The sequence below is a fragment of the Strix aluco genome, chromosome Z (genome assembly GCF_031877795.1).
Source record: "Strix aluco isolate bStrAlu1 chromosome Z, bStrAlu1.hap1, whole genome shotgun sequence".
NCBI classification, from domain to species: domain Eukaryota; kingdom Metazoa; phylum Chordata; class Aves; order Strigiformes; family Strigidae; genus Strix; species Strix aluco.
Genome location: NC_133971.1, coordinates 4,779,783 through 4,805,434, shown reverse-complemented (window position 1 = coordinate 4,805,434; position 25,652 = coordinate 4,779,783). Strand labels below are relative to the sequence as shown.

The 25,652-nt window shown below is 41.0% G+C and overlaps 1 protein-coding gene across 1 annotated transcript in view; it reads left to right on the top strand.

Moving 5' to 3' along the window:
- The first annotated feature begins 3,914 nt into the window (after positions 1-3,914).
- RASA1 (RAS p21 protein activator 1) overlaps positions 3,915-25,652 on the top strand; it is a 70,700-nt gene continuing 48,962 nt past the window's right edge. Inside the window, exons 1-4 of the mRNA XM_074813131.1 lie at positions 3,915-4,378; positions 20,280-20,429; positions 24,010-24,145; positions 24,959-25,029. Coding sequence (XP_074669232.1) covers positions 3,930-4,378; positions 20,280-20,429; positions 24,010-24,145; positions 24,959-25,029 — 806 coding nt within the window. The 5' untranslated portion in view covers positions 3,915-3,929. The remainder of the gene's footprint in view (positions 4,379-20,279; positions 20,430-24,009; positions 24,146-24,958; positions 25,030-25,652) is intronic.

Here is a 25,652-nt window from a genome sequence, read left to right as displayed (position 1 = left end):
GGGGAAGAACTGGAATAGTCTGAGCATTCCGGGTTCTTCATTACAGGAAGGCTGCTTTCTTATCACTCCATCCTGCAACAGAAAGATTAAAAATTCCCCTGTTGCTACCTATTTCTGAGACAGGGTAACACCTTTGGAAAAGTGGAAATAAACTTCGCTCAAGTAGAGGAGAAAAGCAGGTTTTGTGCTGAAACAAGTGAAAGTGAAGCTTATGTGCTGTTTGTATCCATGATCCAAACAACACCTTCTCTATAAATAACTGAAATAGTGGGGCATTCACTCTGCATGGCTTTTCATCCTAATAAGCAGTCATGTTTAACAGCTTTCAAATGTTGTAAAAAAACTAATTAAACCTCTGACACATCTGAAATAGCTTCTTAATTTACTGATGGAGAAAGTGTAACCTTGTTCAAATGACTCGCCCAAGGTCACGCAGGTCAGTGACAAACCCAGCCTGAAAACTCAGATTCTTAATCACGTACGTATTCAGCTGCCTGGAACATCTCACCACTGCCACCATTCTTACGGTATGTACTATTGTATGAGTCACAACTGTGTATGAGTGGTACGGCACAAGTATCCTACATAAACCAGGGTCTACGATTTCGTAATGTAGTTCAAAGCCCTCAGTGCCACCGTGAGCTGGCGTGAGCTGGATCTATGAAGGACACCTGTCAGTATTAACAAAATAACAGCAATTATGGCTGCATCTACTCCACACCAGTGAACTAAGCGTCCTGTGAACAAGCACAGGGTCTCAAGCCAGCTGGCAGAGGCCAGCACGCGGCTCCACGTGGGAGCTCTCCTGGTCTCCGCACACAGACTGCCAGCCGGGAAGGGTGACGGCCACACTGGGCCGGTGCCACGTGTGAAGGCACGGCAGAAAAGGTCGCTACGCCCTAGGCTGCAGACAATCGTATTCAAGAACCTGGGAACACTCAGTTTTATCTACAAGCATGGGCACAGACTGTGTTAGTCCTCCACAGGCAGAATCCTGTGCTAAGAATTTTATTTACTATAAATCAAGAAACAAACAGGTAGTTTTAATGGCAGCATTAACAAACGTGTAACAATGTGCTTTTAGGTGTCAGGCTCAGTTTTGGCCTTTCTACAGACTGGTCTTTAAATTAGGTCAGAAAAAACATAATCTACCCGTGCTCTGACATTTCAATACTAGACCAAGGGTAAGGGATAACAAACCCAATAGCCAGCAGAGAAGAAACCATGTGTATTCCCAGATTCACCATCCTGCAAACTGACTCTAGGAGACATGCAAATAGACTTTTCAGGGAATCTACACTGACAGAATCCATGCAGCAAGGATAAAGGACTAACATCATTCATACCAGGGATTTCAGAAAAAGACCTCCTTGCAAATGCACAAGAAGTATCAATAAAATTATCATTACTCTTGTTCCTTCATCCAAATATATACACATAAACAAAGCCCCACGAAGGCTCGTGTAACAGGAGTCAACTTGCAAGCCTTAAGAAAGAGGAAATGCAGGGCAATGTGTGTTACCTGCAGCGCCAAGCGACCTGGGACAGATAGTTTTGCCCGCAAACTGAACAGAAATGGTGTTGTCAGGGGCAGTGATGCAACAACTCAGCTGATCTTACTAGAAGCTCTCTTTCTGTGGAATCCCTGCCAAATTTAAAACTGCTCTCCCCAAAATAAATCTCCTGAAGGAGTGCTGCAGCCACATTACCCGCTCCTGCAGGAAATTCTTAGCACAGCTGTCCTTCCAGTCCCCACACACCCATACACATGCTCCTGCCCTGGAAGGCACTTAGAAAAGCCTGCCTCATAAAGGGAATCTTAGAAATATTTACACTGCATTTCTATATTTAGGCATATCACTACTACAATAGCAACAAGGCTGTGTTAAAATCATTTTATTTAGAGATCTGTGAGGGAAAGCAAACAGCAGTAAATAGAAGCCTACAGAAACAGCAGGCTACAACATTATTTCGAATTACATTTATAATACTGAAACGTGGTAATGCAAAATCAAAGTTGTAAGAGAGTGCTGTTGAAACTATAATTTCTTAAACAGAAAAATGGCAGGGAATGAATGTGTTACAGTGCTCTAAACTGAGGGCTAGAGCCAGCTTCTCCTTTCACTGACACTGGGCACAAACCCAGCATAATTCCACGGATCTTAGTGGTGTTACTGGAAGCAAATTTTGCCTTTAGAAGGCAAGATATGAAACTTCATTTCAGTAGATAAAAAGAGGTTGGCTGGAGAGCCATGAAAGTGGGAGTAGTAGTTTGTTTTAGTGGCCTCAGGAAAAATTCACTTAATACTTTTGGGTAATGCAAAGCTTTGAAAACCTGAATGTTTAGATGCCTTCTGAGAACTCTTGAGAGACGTACAAGTGTCAACGTGCTGCTATTTGTCAGCTCTTTTCCTAGCACCGGAAAAAAAAAAAATCAAAAGAGATCTACATATTATATTGCCTGGTAATGTTTGTCACACAGTGTCTTCTTGATCGCAGAGGTACTTGTGTGTGAGGTGAAGCTGATGTGCCAAGTAAACCCACTTAAGTTAGCAAAATTATTAATGACGAAGATAGGTTTGGGGGTGTGAGGGCTAGCAGGCTTGAGTAACAAGAAAAAAAGAAAAGTATGATTTCACTAAAGTGCAGAGTAAATACCTTTTAGTAGCAATGGAGTTGCAACTCTTAGAAGATAAACAGTATCTCAGGCCACACCTGGAATACTGTGTTCAGTTTTGGTCCCCACTATACCAAAAAGATGTGGCCAGGCTGGAGAGGGTCCAGAGAAGGGCCACAAAGCTGATCAAGGGACTGGGCAGCCTGTCCTGTGAGGAAAGGCTGAGAGAACTGGGTTTGTTCAGCCTGGAGGAGAGAAGGCTTAGGGGAGACCTTGTCACCATGTTCCAGTACTTAAAGGGTGGCTACAAAGGAGATGGAGACTCTCTTCTTACAAGGAGCCACATGGAGAAGATGAGGGGTAATGGGTGTGGGTTACTCCTAGGGAGATTCTGGTTGGACACGAGGAAAATTTTTCACAATGAGAGCAATCAGCCACTGGAGTGATCTCCCCAGGGAAGTGGTGGGTTCCCCAACACTGGACACTTTTAAGATTCAGCTGCATAGGGTGCTGGGCCATCTTGTCTAGACTGTGCTTGTGCCAAGATGATCCTTGAGGTCCTTTCCAACCCGAAACTCTACGATTGTTGACTCTAGGATGCATTTTTTAATTTATTGCTAGACTACCATGTCTTTGCGGTAATACGCAAAGCAAAGGGTCCCTTTCAAGCCGACTCCTCTGAGAAAACCAACACCAGCGAGCAGCTTGGCCACCCGCCGTCCGAGGGCAGCCAGGCCCGAAGGCTCAGAACTGACGGCGGATCTTCCCGCACCCGCGGGTTTCTGCCCGGAGGCCCCAGACGGGCCGCGGGACGAGCGCGGCAGCCACCGCCTCCACCGAGGGCCGGCCCCCAGCTTCTCCCTGCCCCAACCCCCCCGCCGCGCCTCGCCCGCAACGCCTCCCTCCAGCAAGGCCCCATTTAGCCCTTTTTATGTCTTTTTTTGGTTTTTTTTTTTTTTTTTTTTCTTTTTTTGTGCGGCGCGCAGGCGCGGTGTGGCGCGGCCCTGCCGGCCGGCGGGAGGCGGGGTGAGAGCGCGGGGCCGCGCCGGGGCCCTGCGGAGCTGCCCTGCGCGCCCAGCCCCCGCCCAGCCGGGTATTGTTCCCAGCCCGTCTCCGCCGGGGAAGTTTTGCCCTCGTCCCGGCTCCGCTCCCCGCCGGGGCGGGGCGGGGCGGGGCGGGGGGCCCCTTTGTCGCCACCTCCCCGGCGTGCGGCGGCCGGCGGAGGGGGGACGGCGGAGGAGGAGGAGGAGGAGGAGGGAGAGGGAAGGAGGGAGGGGAGGGGGTGGGGGGGGCGGCGGCGGCGAGGCTCAACATGATGGCGGCTGAGGCCGGGGGTGAGGAGGGCGGCTCGGTTCCCTCAGCCGGCACGGCGGGAGCTGCCGCCGCCGCCGGCGTGGAGCCGGGATACTACCCCCGCAAGGGGCCGGGGCCGCAGGGCCCCTTCACGGTCGGCTCCAGCGGCGGCAGCCCGGGCGCCGGCCCCCCCGGTGGCCCGGCTTTGTGCTCGGTGCTGGGGCTCCTGGAGCTGGGCGCGGGGCCTGCCCCGCCGGCGGCCGGCGGCGCCTCGGCAGCGGCCGGCCCGGGGCAGGCACCGGAGGCGGCGCGGGCGATCGATCCCGGCACCGCCGTCGCCTTCCCGCCGCTGCCGCCGCCCCCCTCGGCTGGGGGGCTGGGGACTGTGGACGAAGGCGACTCGCTGGACGGGCCGGAGTACGAAGAGGAGGAGGTGGCCATCCCGCTCAACGCGCCCCCCACCAACCAGTGAGTAGCCGCCGCCCCGCCGGGGCCCGCCACGCCCGCCTCCCCCTTCCCCCTTTCCCCCGCCTTTCCCCCCCGGCTCTCAGAGGTGGGGGCGCCGGAGCCCCCCCCCCCTTTCCCGGTGGGCAGCGTCTGTGAAGCTCCCGTGGAAGTCCCGCAGAAGTTTTGCTGCCCCCAACACACCCCCCACCGCCCCCGGTTCCGTTCCAAAGCAGGGAGAGTGCCCACCTCCGCCTGCCCGCTCTGCAGCCCTGTGCCGCGGTGGTACCCCGGTAATAACTGGGGGTGGGCTGCTGGAAAAAGAAAAAAAAAAAAGGCGCTCCGGTCGAGCCGAGTTAGTTTTTACAAGTTTTCATAGCGATACTGCAGGCTGCCAGGAAGAGTGAGCTATTCCGGTTGTGGTTTAACTACCTGTTGGGGAGACTTTTCCAATCTCCGGTAGCGCCGTATTCTTTCTCAGCAGAGCCATAAACCTTATTTTTTAAAATAAAGCTTAACAAGAGGCTATCCGTGGCATAAAATAATTCATATACCGTGTCATTATTTTGTATTTCATTGCTTTCTACTTAGAAAAGTAACGTTTAGCTTTTCCATTTCATACACAAACATAGCTAAAGCAATGCGCACGTGTTTGGTCTTTTTCTAAATTCAGGCAGTCTTGAAACGTGGATTTAAAATTAATTAAAATTCTATATTTTAAAGTGCTAGCAGAGAGGCTATTTTTATAAATAATGTCTAACGGCTTTGCTGCTCAACTAATTGAAAAAAAAAATTTTTAATTGGGTTATGTTTGAAGAGAGGAGGCAGTCGAAGAAAAAGAAACTGTAAACCTGCAGTTAGGTTTTATTATACTTCTCCATCCATTAAGTTAATCGGGATACCGGCAGTGCTGGTAATAGAATCTTGCACTAGAGGCAGACCAGTTCTCTGTTTATGTTGTATGAAATATAAGATCAGATAGTGTTATATAGAGTTCGTGTAATTAGTAAGTACTTTAAACGTAGCCTTTGGATTTAACCGTAGAAAGTCTGCAGGTTTACATAAAGCCCTCGCTTGTATTAGAACAGAAAATAGCCCTCGAGCAGGTACAGTATTCTCCCCAAAATTAAACTTCTTCAAAGGCTTGCATTGCTTTTGTCAGTATCTAGAAATGTGCTGTTCCTGAAGTTACAGCGAGTATAGTTGATAATTTAGGGTTTTGAGGTACAGGGTGGCAGATGTATTCAAGATACAGGTCAGAAAGTTAATCTGAAAACCCATCTGAGTTTGGCTTCGTTTTTACATTCTCTCTAACTCCGCTGTCGGAGTTAACTTCTGCACTCTTTCACGTACTTCCAAGATTTTGGGAGCCATGGCAGTTGTTAGGAGGGCACAAAATGTAACATTATAGGATTTCTTTCAAATTAATCTCTCTAACCTTGACAGGCTTCCTAGTAATCATGTATTCTTGTAATTTCTGGAGTGCTTGTGGAAGTTCGTAAACATTAAGGCCTCCTTTTGCAAAGATAGTGTTTGAATAGTCTTAAACTTGTAGAATTCCCTAACGAGCTAGAAATAGGATTAGGCAGATTTGACAAAGGATAAAGAGGGAAATAGAAGCACATAAAAAAAGCGAAGTGACTTCTTCAGTATTGTGTGCCAAGCCAGTGAGATACAGAATTCTGCTCTTCTGGTTTTGTCTCTGAAAGATCAGATTGCTGCTTCTGTTAGAGCCGCCTAAATTCCTCAGAGAACTGAGGAAAAAGCCAAAGAGCAAGCTTTTTTGAAATACTTTTCAGAAAGTGGGGTAATTATTTATGAATAATCACCTGTTTGATACTAAATAATTGTCACCACATCTACAATTCTGAGTGGGTTTTGCAGTCAGAATACTGTCTTGTGAGTTATGTGCGTGATGGTTAACTTTCATGAAAGAGGATGTTAGATTTCTGACACAGAGTACATGTGAGGGGAAGACTGCAGAGGCTCTGATTTTTGTTTTGGTTGACAAGGCTACTTAACCTTATTGAGACAAAGGGGACATTGAAGCTTCTGCAGGACCAGGGCATAGCTCTATAGTTAAATGTTCCTCTCTTGAAGATTCTTTAATACAGAAACATCCAAGAAATAAAATACATCTAAAAAGTTGATTCAGAAGTTCATGCTTCCATATACTTAACCTTTTTCTTTGTAATTTTATCCTTGGTGTGTGACTTTTCCATTAAAAAAAAAATTTAAGTTGGCTGATTAAAATAATTAGAAGCCTTTTTTCCTTTCATTCATCTCTTTTTTACAGCATCAGTTTTTACCATTCTCGGTTAAGTCATTTAAATTGGCCATATGTCGATAGTAAATTGTATCCTTTCAGTCCTGCTGTTTTATTTTGGAAGTGCCCTTTCTTTGTAGTCATACCATCTGCTTCTATGGAGTTGAACTCCTGATTTATTACCGAAAACAAAGATCAATATTATCTATCATCTTACATAAGGAAAGGTCCAATATAAGTCTTTAAGAGTGGTAATTGATCTTGTCATTTAAACTTGGATTAAATTTCTCCAGTTGAATGCGATTACAAAACTGCTGTTCCATTTGTTTAAATAATGACTGCCAGCTCCACCCTTTCCCACTTCCTCCTAATTCATTCAGTTTTTATAGGAGGCATGCGGGGTTGCCTTGGTGGATAATTCCATGATTCTGTTTCTTTGTCTTAATTGCTTACAATATATTATGTGTGCATCAGAAAATTGAGAGTGCTCTTCACTCCTGGCCTTGCTTTATGTGATATAAAATTACTATTCTCCAGTATAAGAATGAAAAGGCATTATTTCTTTCATAACAGTAACGACTCACTGAGGCTTCTTTGCCTTCCCATAGACATGCATCGCATTTACTGAGTGGTTGGTTACTGACTCCAGACAAAAGTACCTGATAAAAGTGGCTGTTGGTGTTTCCAAGTTCATACTCTAATCTTAGATTAGACGTTTAAGTACAAAATAAAGCTTTCTGCGTAAACTTAGAGATAACTTTATTACTTTTTAATCTCCTCACTTGTTTTGCAAATTAAAAAAACAAAACAAAATCTGAGTTCCCAGTTTGCAAGTGTTAGGCTGTAAAGTTGTTAACAGAATGAACTTTTTAAAAAAATTAGTCAGTTTGTTTTAATACCGTGTAGCTGACATTCTGGCTTTCACAGTAGCTAACCTGAAGAGTTGGGAAGTGAAGCAGATGCATATTCTGCACTTCCCATCAGGATGCTGTAAATACAGTTTGTTCAGGGTAGTCAGGATGTGTTCGTCTTTTGCTAGCAAGCACCTAATACACTTAATTTCCTCTTCTCTTTTCCACGTACCTAAGGAAAAGGGGAACATCTCTTAGTGTGTTTTCTTTAATTTTCTAGCAATGGGAGGAGATTGTTAGCATGTAACAGGTTCTCTTTATTCACCAACTCAAAATCCCCAAGTAGGGTTGATTTTTATCATCTTTGATCTGGAGCAAAACTGATTTAAGGCTTGTCTCTTCAGTGTGTGTGTGTGGTTTTTCATTTTTTCTGGAGCACAGCAGTAGCATGTTTATGTTGTAGCTTAGTGCTAGATGGGAGGCACAGGATGCTGGGGAATAAAGTGGGCAACCCTGTGTTTGTTTTGCTTATTTTTTTCCGTGCTTTCTACCCTGTTTGCAAAGCTTGCTGACAGGCTGAAATAGTGTAAGGAAATGCCTTTCGATTTAATGAATGAGCGCTATTTAATTTGGTTGTAAACCGGCAGTATGTGGAATAGGTCAGTTATTTATATATTTGATTAAAAATCTTAGCTGACAAGATTATTTTAGATCCTCGTGTTGCATTAAGGTGGCAGAAGCAGTTCCAGTGTATTCCAGCAAAACCGACATTTTCACGCATAATTTTTTTGAGCAGTGGTTATCTGTTTGAAATGGAAATCAGCTGAAATCGAAACCTATCAACCATACAAAATGAAATAGGCTGTCAAAATACCGTCTGCTTAAAACAAACCTTACTCAAGGCAGATGTATTCTTACAGTCACTCTTGGTGCCTGTTGAGACAGCATAATAGTGAGAAAAAGAGCTGAAGATAGAGAGATGGATACTGAAATCTTAAATAAGCTTGGATTGCATGAAAGTAGAACATTTTTCTACCTGATTGTAGTGTGAAGTTCTAGTTTCTTCACGAGTGTTGAAGTGGCAAATCCAGAGTTCTGCAGCATTTTTTTTATTTCAGTAACTACTAAAAAGGGATTATTTTCTGAATAATGGCCGAAGGCCCTTTTCCATACTGATGAGTGAATCTGTTGCGCTGAAAACTGAGGGGAAATAATATTGGCATGTTCAGTTAGGTACTGTATAAACAAAAAATGAAATGTGATATAACTTGATTTTAGTGTATGAGGTTTCTGCTTAGCAGTTAATGTGGTTAGTAGGTAAACACTTCTTTTTTTAGATAATGAATTTCTTTATTAATTCCTGTTCTCTACAGAAGGGAAACACCTTATTTTTCTAAAGTTTATGGGTAGTGTACTGATTTGGCCACTTAGAAAATAGGCCTGAGTATAAATCTGGTTTTAGTTCTGGCTGAATGCGTGGTGTTAGAAGTGCTGTCTTCAATGAATGGTTATAAGCAGCAGAGCATAATTGTACCTAACCATATATAGGAAGTGAAGCAGTAAGTAAACTGAGTATGTTAGGTACCTACATAAATTAAAGCTTCAGAGGAAGAAAACCAGAAGTACAACAGCATTTAATGCCAGAAAAAGGTTTGAGGGGGATTTTTCAGTAGTTTAGTCAATATTTCTAGCTAACATCTGATGATGTCATTTTGTTTATACAGTGAGTAGAGTCTCTTGACCTGCACTTTAGTTTTTATTTTGTGTCGTATATTGACTCCCAGAACTTCAGTGTGGGACTTACACACTTCATCTACGGGCCTGCCTTATTGAGAAGCACAATATTGTGCCATATTTCTTCACCTTTTCTTGTCTCAAGGTTTTGTGCCCGGGGAGTGGGGAGGAACACAAATTTTACCAGTGTGGGTATGGGTCTCTTCAGTGTAGGACCCTATCTGTTCATTGAGCCATAAATTTCTAGGACTCCCATAGTACTTTTCCAGTTTCTCACATAACTTTCTCCTTTAAAAAAACAAAACAAAAAAAAACCCTTGGTATTTGCCTCACTGGAAGGCACAGTAGAAGGGAGGAGAAGGCATCTTGCTTTAACATTGTCTTGCAAGTATTGCAGTGAAACGATTATGTGTTCCTCTGTGTCCCTCTGCAGTATGGTTAGTACCAATAAAATGTTACTGGTGCTTGACAAGTTTTATATACTTGTCCTCTTTTATGTACTTTTATATACTATATAAAGACTGCAGGCAGTCTCTAGTATTTTCTATTTTTATGTAAAATATCTGCTCTATCGCTCTGGAGCAGAAAAAAGTTTCTGTTCTTACATGAGTCTGTCTCTAAATTATGTTTTGTGTTCAAGGTGGTGAGCAGTAGTCAGCATGGATTTATGAGGGGGAAATCATGCTTAACCAACCCAAAAGCCTTCTACGATGAGATCATTGGCTTGGGCAGAAAGGAGAAGAGTTTACCTCAGCTTTAGTAAGGCTTTTGACACCGTCTTCCATAGTCTTCTCGGAGGCAAGCTGACAGCGTACAGGTTAGATAAATGGACAGTGAGGTGTATTGAAAACCGGCTGAACGGCCGGGCCCAGCGGGTGGTGATCAGCAGCACAAAGTCCAGGTGGAAGCAAGTGACTGGTGGTGTTCCCCAGGGTGTACCCAGGGGGCAATACTGTTTAATATTTTGATTAATGACCTGGATGCTGGGACAGAGTGCACCTTTAGCAAGTTCGCAGACAATGCAAAACTGAGAGGAGTGGCTGAAACACCAGGTGGGTGTGCTGCCATCCAGAGTGACCTGGACAGGCTGGAGGATTGGGCTACAAGGGACCTCGTGAAGTTCAACAAAGGAAATACAAAGCCCTGACACCAGGGAGGAATAACCCCAAGCACATGCTGGCGGCTGACCAGCTGGAAAGAAGCTCTGCAGAGAAGGATGTGGGCGTCCCGGTGGGCAGAGCCAGCAAGGCACCCTCCTGGCAAAGGAGGCTAACAGTACCTTGGGCTGCCTTGGGAGGAGCATTGCCAAGCAGCTTGAGGGAGGTGATCCTTCCTTCCCCTCTGCTCAGCACTACTGAGACACGTCTGGGTGTGCTGGGTCCAGTGCTGGGCTCGCCACTACAGGAGAGACATGGACTTACTGAAGCGGGCCCGCTGCTGGGCCACCAAGATGGTGAGGGGACGGGATCGTCTGTCAGACAAGGAGAGGCTGAGGAAGCTGGGACTGGACAAGAAGAGGCTCGGGTGGGTGTTATCCATGTGTATAAAATAACTGATGGGAGGTAGTGAAGGTGAGGGAGCCAGACTATCCTTACTGATACCTGGTGGCAGGGCAAGAGGCAATGGAAACAAATTTAAAAACATGAAATTCCATCTGAATACCAAAAAAAAGGGGGGAAGGTTGAACTAGATGATCCCCTGTGGTCACTTCCAACTTAAGTGATTCTGTATATGCATAAACATACTGTTTATAGTTGAGGATCAGTGTTACAGGACGTATTTGCTGAAAATTGTTACTTGAAGTAGACAGGAATAATATCAGAGGCAGTAGCTAATAGGGAAGACTTTAAAGGAAAGTAGAAGAAATCCTTAGGTTGGTAAACAGAATATTTCATTAATTTCCATGTCGGCAGATCTCATAATTTTTGCTGTAAAAGCTCAAGAATTTGCCTTTAAAAAAAAAAAAAAAGAAGTCTTTCTAAGGTAGCTAACAGTACTGCTTAAATATTTAATATCTACCTTTTCCTTCTAAGGTATGTTTTTATTACCGTTATCAGTGTGTACAATGTTGCTAAATTAACTTGAAAGCTCCAGTCATATTTCAAGAACGGAGTGTCGAGGTCTCCAGGTCACTCAGTGTACGCAGTCAGTGTTCTGGTAAGTTAGCAGTCTGATTGTTGTGATGATCAGGCCTTAAAAAAGTCATTTTCATCTTCAAATTTCAGTATTTTCAGCTGCTGCTCAGGCCAACTTCATACCAAACAAATTCTTTTTGTTAGGGTTTCCTTTTTTGTTAAACTGAAATAGTAATAGTTGTTCATCCTCAAGTGCTAATTGTTTTTTTTTCTGAATATAGTTTCATCAGGGTTGGAATATACAGACTCATAAAACAGCCCAGGTTGGGAGGGACCTTTGAAAGATCATCTGGCCCAGCCTTTTGTGGAAAGGGAGCATAGCTGAGGTTATCTAACACCCTGTCCAATCACATCTTGAAAACCTCCAGTGAGGTTTACCTCCCTCCCTGGGGAGGTTGTTCCAGTGAATGATTGTTCTCACTGTAAAAAAAATTTAACTACTGGAATACTGTGATGAGGCCCCTCTGAGCCTTCTCTTCTTCAGGGGGAAAAGGCCTAACTCAGCCTTTCCTCATAGGGCAAGTTCTCCAGCCCTTTGATCATCCTGTGGCCCTTCGTTGCATCCTTTCCTGTCTGTCTACATCTTTCCTGAACTGTGTGGACCAGACCTGGGCACAGTTCTCCAGGTGCAGCCTGACAGCTGGGCAGAGTGGGATGATCACGTCTCTATCTCTGCTAGCGCTGCCCCTGCAGATGCAGCCCGGGATCTGATCTGCCTTCCTTGCTGCAGCAGTGCACTGCTGGCTCGGATTCAGCTGCTTGTCCCAGGTCCCTCTCAGCAAGGCTGCTCCCAGCCACACAGATCCCAGCCTGGGCTGGGCTCTTTGGTTAGTCTGGCCCAGGTGCAGGACCTTGCACTTGTCCTTGTTAAACTTCACACTGTTCTGTCTAGCCCACTCTTCCAGCCTGCCCAGGTGTCTCTGTCAGATGGACCACCCTTCCAACGTGTCCACCTCACCACCCAGTTCAGTGTCATCAACAAACTCGGTGCAGGTGCTCTCAATCCCATTGCCCAGCTCATTTATGAATATACTGAACAGTGTGAGGCCCAGTATCAATCCCTGGGTGACCCCATTTGTGACAGGCTGATAACCAGAGTACAGACCACTGGTGGCCACACTCTGGATGTGGCCCGTGAGCCAATTCTCTACCCGTCTTGCAGAGCTCCCATCCAGTCTGCATCTCGCCAGTTTGTCCAGTTAATGTTAAGTGTTTTGATGTTAGCTCTATGTAATTACATTTGAAGAAGTTGAGTATGTAACTACGTGGGAATACTTAAAACATTACAGTTTTCTGTTATGGATTACTGTCATTGGCTCAGCAGGGGTGGGTATATGATTTTCTTATTAATAGTTACTTATAGATATTTGGACAAGGGTTTCTTATATGAACTTCCCCTTGCAGACACTGCTTTCTTTTCCAGGGTAGTTTCCAGAAACCATCTAGGTTTAGCCAACCTTTGATAATCAGCTCAGGAATCTTATGGTAATTCTGTGTAGACTTGTGTAAGAGGATTTTGTAAAATTTTGGTCTCTTTAATTGTTATTATTTCAAGTCCACCTCTTGCTTTCTGTAAAATTATGTGTGTGATTGTTCACCCTTATGTAGGACATACACAAAAGGATACTGTGTCTGTGGCTTACTCACTGGGTTTTGGATGGTTATGTTGTAGATAAATTGCATCATCTTTTTCTACATATAAAATTTTAGAGTAACCATAAATCAATCAATTCCTTTTTTGTATTGCCATCTGTTAGTAGAGTAACATTGAACGTTACAAGATTCAAGCTTGAATACTAGCTTAATCCAGGAAAGTAAGGAATTGCTTGGATTATTTTGTTCAAACCATACCTTTTCCCCAGACTTTTTCTTGCATAGGTTTTTGTGCTTTCTAAGCATCTGTGGAGAGGGGTTTTTTTTGTTCTTTCCACTACTTGGCAATAAAAGGGATGCTAGAGAAATGTCTTTATTCCGCAAAACCAAAATGTTACCAAGCCTCTGTAGTAATCGTCTTGTTCTATATTCAAATCTAGAAACAGGATTTGGCTTTTTCCTTAACTGTACACACAGTTCTTTTACATCATGCTGTTGGATTTGTTGTGTATGGATTGTTTTCTCTGGGTTATATTCCCCCACTGTTGTTTCTAAGTGCATGTGGGAGGCATTGGATATCTTTTAATTTAGGCATTGTACCTAGCTTTGATTTCTAGTGTGTAACTGTCAAGGTTTTCTTGTTGTAGAAGTACGTATCTATCCATGGGCACAGTGCACCGCCCTAGAGAGGCATTCCAGATTGAAAGAGGAGCACAAAACAAAAACCTGTGCTCTGCTAGAGAGGGTGAGGTGCAGGGAGGAGGAGGAAGGTGAAGGACCCTCTGGTACATTTAATGAAGTTAATGGCAGACAAGATGAACAACATGTTAGAAATTCCTTAATTATTGCTAAGGAGTATCTGCTGATTTGTGTAGCAGTATTAAAATTGTTTCTATAGTAGTTACTCTTAGTTCAAACAGAAAAGGCACATTTTTGACCTGAGAGCACAAGTAGAAGGCATGTAAAAATGGAAAGTTTCTTGCTAAAAACTTTAATGAGTTCCAGAATTTGCTTCCTAATCTGATCCTTCAGTAAGAAAATGCAAGGTGTTTCAAGACCTATTTTTCAGCCAGCTTAGCTATATTTCTCCTGCTTATTTGTGGCTCTTGCAAAAATGAAATAGGCAATCAGTGTTCTTTTCAGTAAATATGTATCATGTAGGATTGGAAGAAATCTTTGGCTATGTTGGATATTATGTTGCTGTCACATCTGTCTCTTTTTAACATTGTTTATTACAGCAACTGAAACTTTCAGAACCTTTCTTTCCTTAGTGAAGTTATTTAAATGTATTCCATTTTGACTGTATGCTTATCTTCCTCCTTCATCATTGCATAGTCTCTTTGTTAAGATGTACTGAGGTTTTTTGGTTGGTCTGTTTTGCTCTAAGCCCAGAGTTGATGTAAACTCTGCTGAAAGTGTTTTAATGGCTGCTTTTGGAGGGGTGTGTATGTCCCACAGTTAACAGGTTGCCACAGCTGGTGTAATGAGGAGTGCCTGTGGTAGTGAGTTTCCACGTTAGTTGACTGGTTCCTAGTCTTGAAGTGCAGCACAGTTCAGTTTCCCACATGCTGTTTCTAAGGAGGTTTGGAACAGTCAAATGAGAAAAGCAGAATTATTCTTCATTAGGCTTACAGGGGTATGCTTGCATGCATTGTACTGCCTCTTGGAAAAATGCATAGGGGTGCAAAAGGGATAAAAAAAACCCTTTCCTCCTTTTCCTAGAAGAGTGTGTAACACTCAATTTCGCTCACGGTAATCTAAAGAACCCTTACTTGACTTCAAGTTAATTTCAACTAACTACTGGATAGTAAGTAACAAAACAGAAAAAGGATGTGAATTTAGTAGTCTGAGTGAAACTTATCTTAATCTCTGCAAATAATGTGTATAAAAGAACTAGTGCAGCCTTACAAATCTGGCAGAGGTGAGGGATAAAATGTTAAAAGGCAGAGTCTGGATAAAAATGGTAACACTAAGAATGCTTTTCAGGTTGAGAGAAACTGTAAGACTGAAATGCAACTTGAACAGTCAATAGCAGCATCAGGTCCTCAGACGGAAAGCTTGAGGGGTGATGGTTGGTGTTAACAGGGTAAGAAGAAACAAATAAGAACACAGGATATTGTGATTTTTTTTTTTCCTCTCTGTCTTCATGAAACTGTACTTGAGGTTTCTGTGTGTCACTTGAAATTGAGGATTCTCCCAGTTCAAGGGAATCATCTCTGCTCTCTTTTGCTTCTAATGGGAACAGAGCTCATGTAGTCTCAGGAGGTGATAACAAGGATCTGTAATGTGTGAAAGGTACTAAGGGATTGACTGAACTGATAGGAGGGGAGCTCTGACCGTGACTCCTAGAAGTTCCCTATTATGGGTTTTATTGAAGCAGCAGGATATGGCTGAGAAGAGGTTTGAGTGAAGTGGATATGGCATTTGATGACTGTTTTTCCTGTGCACCGTAACTTTCTAGACGGAAATAGAGAGGTCTGCAGCTATTATCAACGTCTACATTTGTACTTAAGTTGCTGAAAAACACTTTTACTCCCCTTCAGCACTTTCTCCTGCATTCCCTCCTCCCTAACCTACTGTGTTTCTAAGTAAAAATTGGTGTACTGTAACAGCAGAATCCTTCAGTGGAACAGCAAAGCTTCGTAATGTTTGCTTTTCCCACATGTAAAGAGGAAATATGTAAATAAAAGGATTTGGCTGAACAATGTGACGTGCTTCCACACATAACAGCAGCTGCCTCCTTCCAGATGGTAAATTCACCATCTGCAACTTCTCTATGAACAGCCTGTGCCTTGCATGGACCTTGTGGTGTGTCCACATTGGGGGCCAGAAGTCCTGTCACTCTACCGTGAGCTTGCTGAAGGGATGGAGTGTAGTTGCATTCCTGCTCACAGCAGAAAGTGCTGTCTGGGCCTCACGAAGGTAGTGTGGCTGGAAGCTGGTACTCACCATCTTCCATGGAGCAGAGGAGGATTAAGGAGCTCTCGCTCACAGCCAGAGGTAACAGCTCTAACTGCAGTGCAACTCCTTTCATGAGGTTCACGACTTGGTTTATGGCTCCCAGCCACACCATATGGCTGTGGCTGTAGTGTAGGGACCCCTCTCCTGCACAGCTGTATGGTGCTTGTGTGGATTTAGAAGCTGTTTCTGAGGTTGTGTCTGTGTTCTGTCTGTTTTCTCTAGTTAAGATTGTGATGCATAGGGTTAGAGTTTTGAACATGCTGCTTTTGATTTAAACTGGCAGACAGGAGCATTTTCTTGCACAGCTTCTGTCTGGCTTGTGAAACATGGGAGCCTGTTACTGGTATTCTCTTAGAAGCAAAATAAAGGTTGCAATTTAGGTAACAATTTTACAAGTTTGTGACAGCAGTTAAATGGGTGGTCATGGAAACAACCATCTAAACTGTGATCTATAGCTGGTAAGACATTTTATAGTTGAATCACTCCCTAACATTCTGTTACAAGGCTACTTGTGTTTTCCCTTTTAATGCATCTCATAATAGCTATTGTATTGTCAGGGCACTAGCTGTGATTCAGAATGTCGTTTGATTATGTTTGCTCAAAACACTGTGAAAGTAGTGGATTGTCAGCATTTAAAAATTTGCGAAGTTAATGTCAGAAATAAAAAAGTGTTCCTGTGTAGGGACTAGGCAGCCAAGCAGAGGTGACTGACTAGAAATGATAGGGATCTTGTGTCTGGCAGTGATGGAGGATATACATCTAAGCAGTGGTGGGTTAGGTTTTGAGTGCATGCATTTGATCAAGTCACAGCCACAGGAGTAATTTTACATTTACTAACAGCAAGGCAGGTTTTGTATTTGAGACCTTCCTATCCAAACCTTAATTCCTTTCATGAGACGTGTAGTGCACTGTACATAGGCCTCCTTTTTACATCTGTTCAGAAGCTGTATTTGGTGTAAATCAAGAGATCTGGGTGAGTGTTGCTTCTGACTGTGAGCACATTAAACTTGAAGCTGTTAACGATTGCAAAATGCTGAAGTTGATCTTGACCTGTAAAACTCAAAATTATGCAGAGCCTCCGAAGATGGAAAAGTAGTTTCTTGTATGTATTTTTGCAGAAACACTGAACTCAAACTTCATTGAGATACCTGTTTGAGGGTTAAAGCCAGAGGATCTGGGATTTATTTTATTTCAGAATTTATGATAGCCCACTCCAGTACTTCAGTGTTCTGCACTCTCTGTTCTCTGATGAAATTACAAGAAGTAGGGCAGGTTCTGTAATTTAGTTACTTCTGTCGTACTTTCTTTAGATAGCATTGAGTGTTTAATGGCTCTTCTTTATAACTGATACTACAACATAAGTGATCTTATTAACATTTTTCACTAGTGTGAATTTGCTCAGTACATTAGCTAATATTCCCAGAAAAAATGGTGTATGGATGTATTTCAAAGCAAAAAAAATCCCACAACCTTTTAACAGAAGTATTAAAAAAAAGATAATGCCAGTCCTTAATTGAGCACTTGGTATCATTAAATCAGGTCGAGTACTGCAATTTTGTAAAATAGTCTTTACTATTTGCTATCAAACTACTTGAAGATAATGTTGCAAAGTTGCAGAGTGCATCTTCATATAATAATGAAAACAGGTGATACCTGGATGAAAAACAGGACGTGCACTTCTGAAAATGAAGTCTTTCAACACTCTTATGCTGTATATTGCTTGTATAAAGTGGTACTGCCTAGTGATGAAACTGCTCTCTGGCAAAATGCAGCTTTTTCTCGACAAGTATTTTGTATACTCTAATGGTATCGTAAGAGCTTGTACTTAAGTATGTATCCTGTTTTTTTTAAAGATGTGTGCTATCTACAGAGACTTCCTGATGATACCACTTGAGCTGTTTTCTGCTATCATTGCTCAATATTGACTGCTTTACTGCCATGTGTATCTTTGTACCAGTTGGTAATTAAATTCAATGTTAATATTTATTTCTGGAACTGGTGGTATATAGTAATTTGTGCATTACACTAACGCACAGCGAGCTCTAAAATACAGTGTATTCTCTCGGCTGTTTATATTTCAAATATGTGCTCAGTGACATGGAATTTAATTGCTCTCAGAAGTTAACTAGATACTTTTGTTTTGGAAAACAAACCTTTTCTGAGATTGGGGAGCAAATAATTTTTAACTCTGCTTCTACTTTAGCAGGTAATAAATGTCTTCTGTTTAGCTTGATATAAAACTGTTGAATGAGAGAATCCAGCCTGTTCAGCGTTGGAGGAATTGATCTCCAGTAGGTGGGATATACCAATGTATGTATATTGCTGTCACCAGCAAGGAGAGTGTCCTCTTTGTTCAAAGCTTCTGGTATTAAAACTGGAGCACCCACGTTTGTGCTACTGTTGTAAGAAATCCTGGTCCCTTACAGAAAAGTTGAATATTTTGTTGTCAAGTAACGCTGCGTTTTTGTTTTCCTAGTGTATTTTTTATTAGTAATTTGCATTCTTATTAACACTCCCACCTTCCACATTTCGAAAGTGTGCCTTTAAGTCTAGCATTGTAAGGCAATGTGTCTCTCAATAGAGTTAGGATTATTTTTCTCAAGTGGGTGATAAATAGGAACAAATAAAAGCTTAGTGAACCTATTGTTAGTTTAAAATAGGCTTCATGGAATGTTGGTTTCAAAGAATTTCTTGATCAGGAAAGTTTCTTGGGTCTCTGGAGAGTTTCTTACTTTGTGAAAGTTGGTCTATCCAGCATAGCTGGGAATGAACACACTCGCGTTTCAGCCATGCTGTACACAGAGAAGCAGCATATTTCGTCCTAGGTACTTCAAAATAGATGGTCTTGATTTTGTTTCATTTCCTAAAGGACCCCACTGGGAGGGATAGTGAGATCCACTTTTTTGCAGACCGTCTTTAAGCGACAGGCCTCTGTCCGCGAGGCCACGTTGCTCTGGGGTGGGATGAGACAGGACCTCGCTAATGTCACTCCTCGGCCTGCAGCTGCCTCAAGTGCTGCACGTTGTACAGACACAACAGCGCTTTTTCTGGTTTAACTTGTTTTGATCAGGATGAGAAGAGAAGCAAAGGAGAACTATACTAGCAAGCATGCGGCTTTGCCAGGGTAAACAGTGTCTATGCGGGTGCTGCTTCTGCTGGTATACATGATGTTTATCGGTTTAGTCTATCTGATTTTCATTCCGATAAAAGCCCTCAAAACTTTTGCTTCCATTTCATAGAAAATAATGTTTCTGGTCAGATTTTATCAACAGCCCAGCTATTCTTTTTTTTTTTTTGAACAGTAATTTGTGCAATTTTTTGTTTTCTCGCATGTATTATTTCAAAAGGTCATTTACATATCTATTCCAAAATGCATTTTTGTACTCTTGCAAGACATGTGAACTGCTAGAACTAAAAGGCGAATGGTCTGAAGTGGTAAAGAATTTTAATTGCCTAAAAGAGTGGCTGTATGGAAGCTGATGTTTTCTTGAGTGTAGAAATTGAAGGTTGAATTAAGCATAGTTAGTTGATGGATGCAGAGCTAATAAATTATTACAGTATGTAGCTCTGGAACATGTTGTGGCTTTGTGAGTATGATGAGAACAATGCTTGGCTTTATATTTGAATGGCACTCTACATTGCTGCCTTTTTGTTTTTTTAAAAAAAGAACCTAATACTTGATCATTTGGAGTGGAACAAGTGTTCTGACAAAAGCTGTGTAAATAAACTGAGGTAAGGCGAATGAATGCTTGAATGGTAACAGTCTAACCTTTACTTTAGACTGAAGTGTTCCTTTGTCATATTTTTCAGTCTGTGATTTGCCAGGCATCTGTACTTGGTTTTAATGGATAGGTACACACTGTGATTAGGAAGGACTGTTTTGGGCCTGGATGGTGGTCTGGTGACTGCTGCTACTGGGATTCAGTGCAGGCTTTGCTACAGCAGTATCAGTGTCAGCTGAGAAACAGATTGTTACAATTCACTTCCCAGTTTATCCTTTTGGAAATTCCAGCCTGAACTAAAGTCCATGTAGGCTTAAAATGCAAGAGTCTTCCAAGTCAGATTAGTTGCCTCTGGTTCTGTTTATGTAAAATAAGCAAATTAGGGGGGAGAGAAAAGCTGATGATACATATGGAGCCTCCATCCCTTGGGATGGTTTGTTGGGAGAAACAGCTTATCTGAAAAACTATGCTGTCTTAAAAATACTGTTTATTGGAAATAAGTAGACTGAGATGTTGAACATATGTAAAGATGTGATAACTTTGAAACAAAGGTTTGGAGTTACCAGTTTTGACTGAAAGCTTTTGTTAGTTTCATAGGTCTATTCTGTGAGAATAAACGAAAGCCATAAGTTCTAAGGACACCCATTGTTACTCTTTTTTCAGGTGGTATCATGGAAAACTTGACAGAACAATTGCGGAAGAACGTCTTCGACAAGCAGGCAAACCTGGAAGTTATCTTATTCGAGAGAGTGATCGGAGACCAGGTTCATTTGTGCTTTCATTCCTTAGTAAAACAAATGTCAATCATTTTAGGTGAGAATTAAATGTTTTATTTTAAATACTGTAATCTGTTTATTTTTTGTTTTAGGACACAATAGAGTCCAAACAGAAAACAATCACTGTATTATAATTGAATATTTTTGACTCTTCTTGTGTGGTATAGCTTTTTGCTTGTGTTTAATTGTTTTAAAATATGCTGCTTAAAAATTACTTTATAGGCAAAAGAACAAAAATGTGAGGAAACCAACGACATCTGGATAGAGAAGCCTGTCTAAAGCAGTTGTGAATAAACCTAAAGCAACATGCAGGTTTCATTAGTTAGTCAAGGACATTATTTTGAGCCCGTTCTGTAGTAGCCATTGTAGCTCACAGGACATACTTAAAGTGCTAGCACATCTGGTTGCTTCCTTACTTTAGAGGGAAGAAACCCCCAAAACCAAAAAAAACCAAGAAGGAACAAAGCGATTATGTGTTTAATAATGTGAAGGTTTACTTAGCTTGCAGTGTGTGTTAGAATTAGTTGTTCCAAATACAAGTAGCTCTTCATCCAAAGTTGTAACTAGGATTATTTTACCGTTACCAAACTGTGTGCATCAGTAAATTCATTTATTCTTCAGTGTAAATGAGACATATTCTGAGAAGAGCTTGAAGGTTAGTCAGCAAGTGGTGCGCTGCAGTATAATGTTCATCTTTACAACATAGGAAAGCAAATGTTTCATCAGGAGTAAAAGAAATCTTTGTCAGTTGTCTTGATAGCAGCAAACATATTCAAAACAAATTCTTCTACTTCTGAAAGCAGGAATTATCCAGAATACCAACATATGAGCCACTATGTGCATGACTTGCAAATGTAGGGAGTTTTTGGTTGCATCTGCTGTGTGATGAAGTGTAGTTCAGAGGTCCTGACCTACCATTGACATGAAGGCATAATTCTCTGAAGTGCAGACAATGGAGCACACAAGTAGTATCTCATGTTAGCATCTTGCCTTCTGAGTTACCAGTTTCAGCCTCTCAGCTATACTGATACTCCTTTGGAAACTGGTTACTGTGTAGCAGTAGCAGAAAAGTGAACTGTGCCAGTACTTGCTTTCTAGTGCTGTTTTGTATTATTTTTAATAACTTCTCCTTTTGAAGCCAGGGTCAGGCAATTGACTATTGGTTCATGCCCACCATAAAAGTGTTCCTGGCATCTCAGGTAGAAAACAGTCTAAGGATTTCTGATTCCCTAAGGAAAGGGTCCTTAAAATATTTTCAAAACTTACAGAATCCTTTGGTCTATGATCCATAAAACACAGAGATAAATATCCAAAGGGAATTAATTTTTTGGTTAATACTGTTCTTCAGAATTTGGACATGTTTTCAGTTTCATTCTTTGGCTGCCAAGCGTCTATTTTTGTTTGTTATTGGGTAGGCAAGCGTTACACTCAAGAACATTGTCTACCTCATGGCAACCTTAACGTAATTTCAAGAAAATGCGGAGATGGATCTCCTATGTCATACAGAGTAGCAGTGCTGTGTCCACCAAAGCTTGATCTTTGCCAGTTGCAGCCTACCAGGACTGGGTGAAACTTCCCTTGCTAAAAATTGTCCCTCGTATTTTGTTTTCTAAAAGTATTATTTTTCACATTAAACTTTACTTAGATTTATGTGCAACTGAAATCCCAAAGTTTTAGATGAAAATTTCTTCAACTCTTTAAATTCTTCTGGTGCCACTTGAGAGTTGCATACAGACATACATGTTCATACAACATAGGATTCATTTGTAGCTTATGAATCTATCAGAACTAAACCTTTTTTCACGGTAGTTGTCACGTCCCGGACGCGACAGTGGTGTTGCCTGTTTTTGGCAAGTCAGAGTGATACAAAATATTTTGAAGGAAAATGTTTACCTTTCAATCTCATCCTTCAGCATTTTCTGTGATTACAGAAGTCCTTCTGTGTTTGCTAGCTCAGTTCTGAATAAAGGTTTGATTTAAGCTTGATGACATAGTAGTCTGAAACACTAAATTTCGTTTAGAACCTAATCTCTATTGAATAATTTACCAAGGAATCTTACAGGAAATATGCCGAAAGATCTAGCCTATGTCCTTTAAGTTATATTGTTTTCTGACTCCCCTTACAGTGCTACATGCGTAAAAACTTTAGATTTCATCTCTGAAGATCCATCTTTGTGTACATGTTACATCACTGTTTAGAAAAAATAATTTACTTTGAGGAACTGACTGAGAGGCAATATTGTTGGGTAGAAACGTATCAGAATACTGACTTGCTAAAGAAAAAGAGTAAAAATGGACGAAACCAATAAATAGTGTACTCATTTGGGATGGATAACTTTCCTGGCAATTGAACGTTTGGGGTTTTTTTTTCCCCTTCCCCTTTTGTTCTTGAGTTGTTCACAAGCTTTGTGAAGAGGTCAAACATGAAGTAGAACACTAAGAAGATTCAAATATATTTATTTTCAGTACTGTAATTTATTTTGAAATATCCTTAAGGTAACTTGTCTCTCTTCTGGAAACTGAAGGCAGAATTAACATGAGCTCTTAGATTTTTATTTATTTTTTTTTAACAGCAAAATTTTCTTAGCTTGGTAACAATTTGTTACATTTTTGTAAGAATGCAGGTGAGCTGCTCCTCAGGACTTCTGTCTGATCTCTGTGTTGCTGGAAAAGTTCAGATGTGCTGGATGCCATCAATTTAAATAATGTGATCATTTCTTTGGATTGTCTGGTCAAAATACTAGAGTTGTTTCGGATTAAGTACTACTTAGCTTTTGCAAATGACTCTTGAGTGTAACAGGAGTGTTTTAAATACTGTTAACTCTTTTACCTAAACAAATAATTTCTGACTGCTTTTAGAATTTGTATTGACTAGCAATGTGAGCAGACATGGTACTAGGCATTTTTGATATGACAGTGCATTAACAAATCTCTGTACTTTCAGAAAAACATAACCCTTGAAAATGAACAGTTTTGTAAAATGAACAGGGTTTTTTTAAAACTTCTTGATTGTGAAATGGTTTTGTAAGCTTTTTTACCATTAGCAAATTTTTAAACTGAATTTAAGGAAGTACTTTGAATATTTCAGAGTAATTTCTTAACTTTTAATATGGATGCTAAACTCACTGTAAGAAAGTGTTTAATTTTGGAAGGTTTTTGTTTTCTCATTGTATAATCAAGTGCAATTATTTGTTGTTAAAATATTCTAATACTTTGTTAAATTTATATAAGCCTGTCACAGAACGTGTATGTTCTGCATGATACAAGTAATAATGCTGCTGTGTCTACTAGTGTGTTATTTTTGTTTTCCATGACACTCAAAATTACATTTTTCTGTTCAGTTTCACTTAGTTCTGACAAATGCATGGGCTTTTTTTGTGAATTATCACTTCCTTTAGAGTCTTAAAATACTGGTGTATCATGTGATATATATCTGCAATTTTTGATGAAATATTCATTAGCTAAGATTTACTTAGTGTTTGTAGAGAGCTTGTAGTACTGCATTTTGCTGAATGTAGACACTGCTTTAAAAATTAAACATTATCCTAATTTCCTTTTCCTTAAAGTAAAAAAGGTAGCAAAAAATTTTCCTAAGTCAAGCTTCTTTTTATTAACAGGATTATTGCCATGTGTGGAGACTATTACATTGGTGGACGTCGTTTTGCTTCGCTCTCAGACCTAATTGGTTATTACAGTCATGTGTCCTGTTTGCTGAAAGGGGAAAAGCTCTTATTTCCAGTAGCACCTCCAGAGGCAAGTAGTGAAATTTTTAAGTGTCATTTACTTAAATGTTAGTAACTTAATCACCATTCACGGTTTTCTTCGGAAAAACCATTGTAGAAAGTTTCCTGTAGTTCTACACAGGCTGAGCATATATCGAAGTATAGGGAATATAAAAATGTATTCTTAATACAAAGTAATGATTAAACAAAAAAAGCTACGTAATGAAAATGTGTAATGAGAAAGCTAGAGGTCAGGTCTTGCAGTTATCTCCAGATGTAGTTATAGCATTGTGAGTAGACAAACAAGGAAGTGTGTAATTCTTGTAAAGAGCACCGTTGTAATGTAACCTCTACTGTTTTGTGGTATTTTGTATATCTAACAACAATTTCAAAATACGCATACTGGAAATAACCAAGGTTTCTGAAAATGGGGCTTCTTTCACATGCCCATGCTTAATATAAGTAACTAAAATGAAACAAAACAACGCATAATGCGCCGCTGCCCCGCCCTCCCCCAAAGCCTAAATAAAGATGTTACTGAATGTTAAACTTAATATATGCTTTGGTGGGAATTACCTTATTGGTAATGTATTTTGAAGATAGTAAACACACATTATCTGTCATGCTAGAAGACGAAACAGAATGAGAGTTATTGTAGCTAACTGTATGGATTACGCTTTTCCAGCTCTCAGTGGTTTTGAGCTTTGAAAACTTGAAACTGTCAAGGGGGATATAAGTGACTGTTACCAGTCCTTTGCCTCAGGATAGCGTAGCACTGGGGAGAAGGATTCCACACAAGAAAGAGCAACAAGTACTAGCTTTGCTGTCTTCTCTTAAATTGTAGCCTGTAGAGGACAGAAGGAGAGTTCGAGCAATTCTGCCTTACACCAAAGTGCCAGAAACTGATGAAATAAGGTATGTTTTAATAATAGTAGCAGTTGTGAATTCTCAAGAGTATTTATAAATGCTAATGATTTAACTATGTGTTCGTATGCAAATACTGTCTGGTTGCACAGTTAGGTTAAAGGATGATGCCCGTCTGATTTTTTTTTTGTTGGAAATAGCAATAAGGCTTCTTACTCTCAGTCCATTTGTTTGTATTAATAGTAAGGGAAGTTACATTAGGTTTACTAATTTTATAGAAGTAAAATTAGTAGTCTTACAGTTTCGAAGTAAGTTTTGTGGAGCCCTACATTTTACTTCAAGAGGATAAATTTATGTATGAAAGAATTCTGTGCAGAAATGCCCCTGGTAAGTGTGTGAAATAAATGTTAGGCTTTTTTTCCTGAACTGCCACAGAACTAATAGCAGATACAAACCAAAACAATTCTGACCACTAGAAAGAGAGTGCATTGACTGCTCATAAATGGAAGAAGAGAGTATGTAATGCCTTCTTTGAAATAAGAAAAAAGGAGAATGTTGAAAAAGCTTTGCCTTTAATGTTCTGGTATTCATTTTCTTACCTGTGCTTAGAAACTTGCAACTATTTTTTTATAAGTTCTCTTTCCTTCTCTGTCCATAAAATGGATCAAGAATGA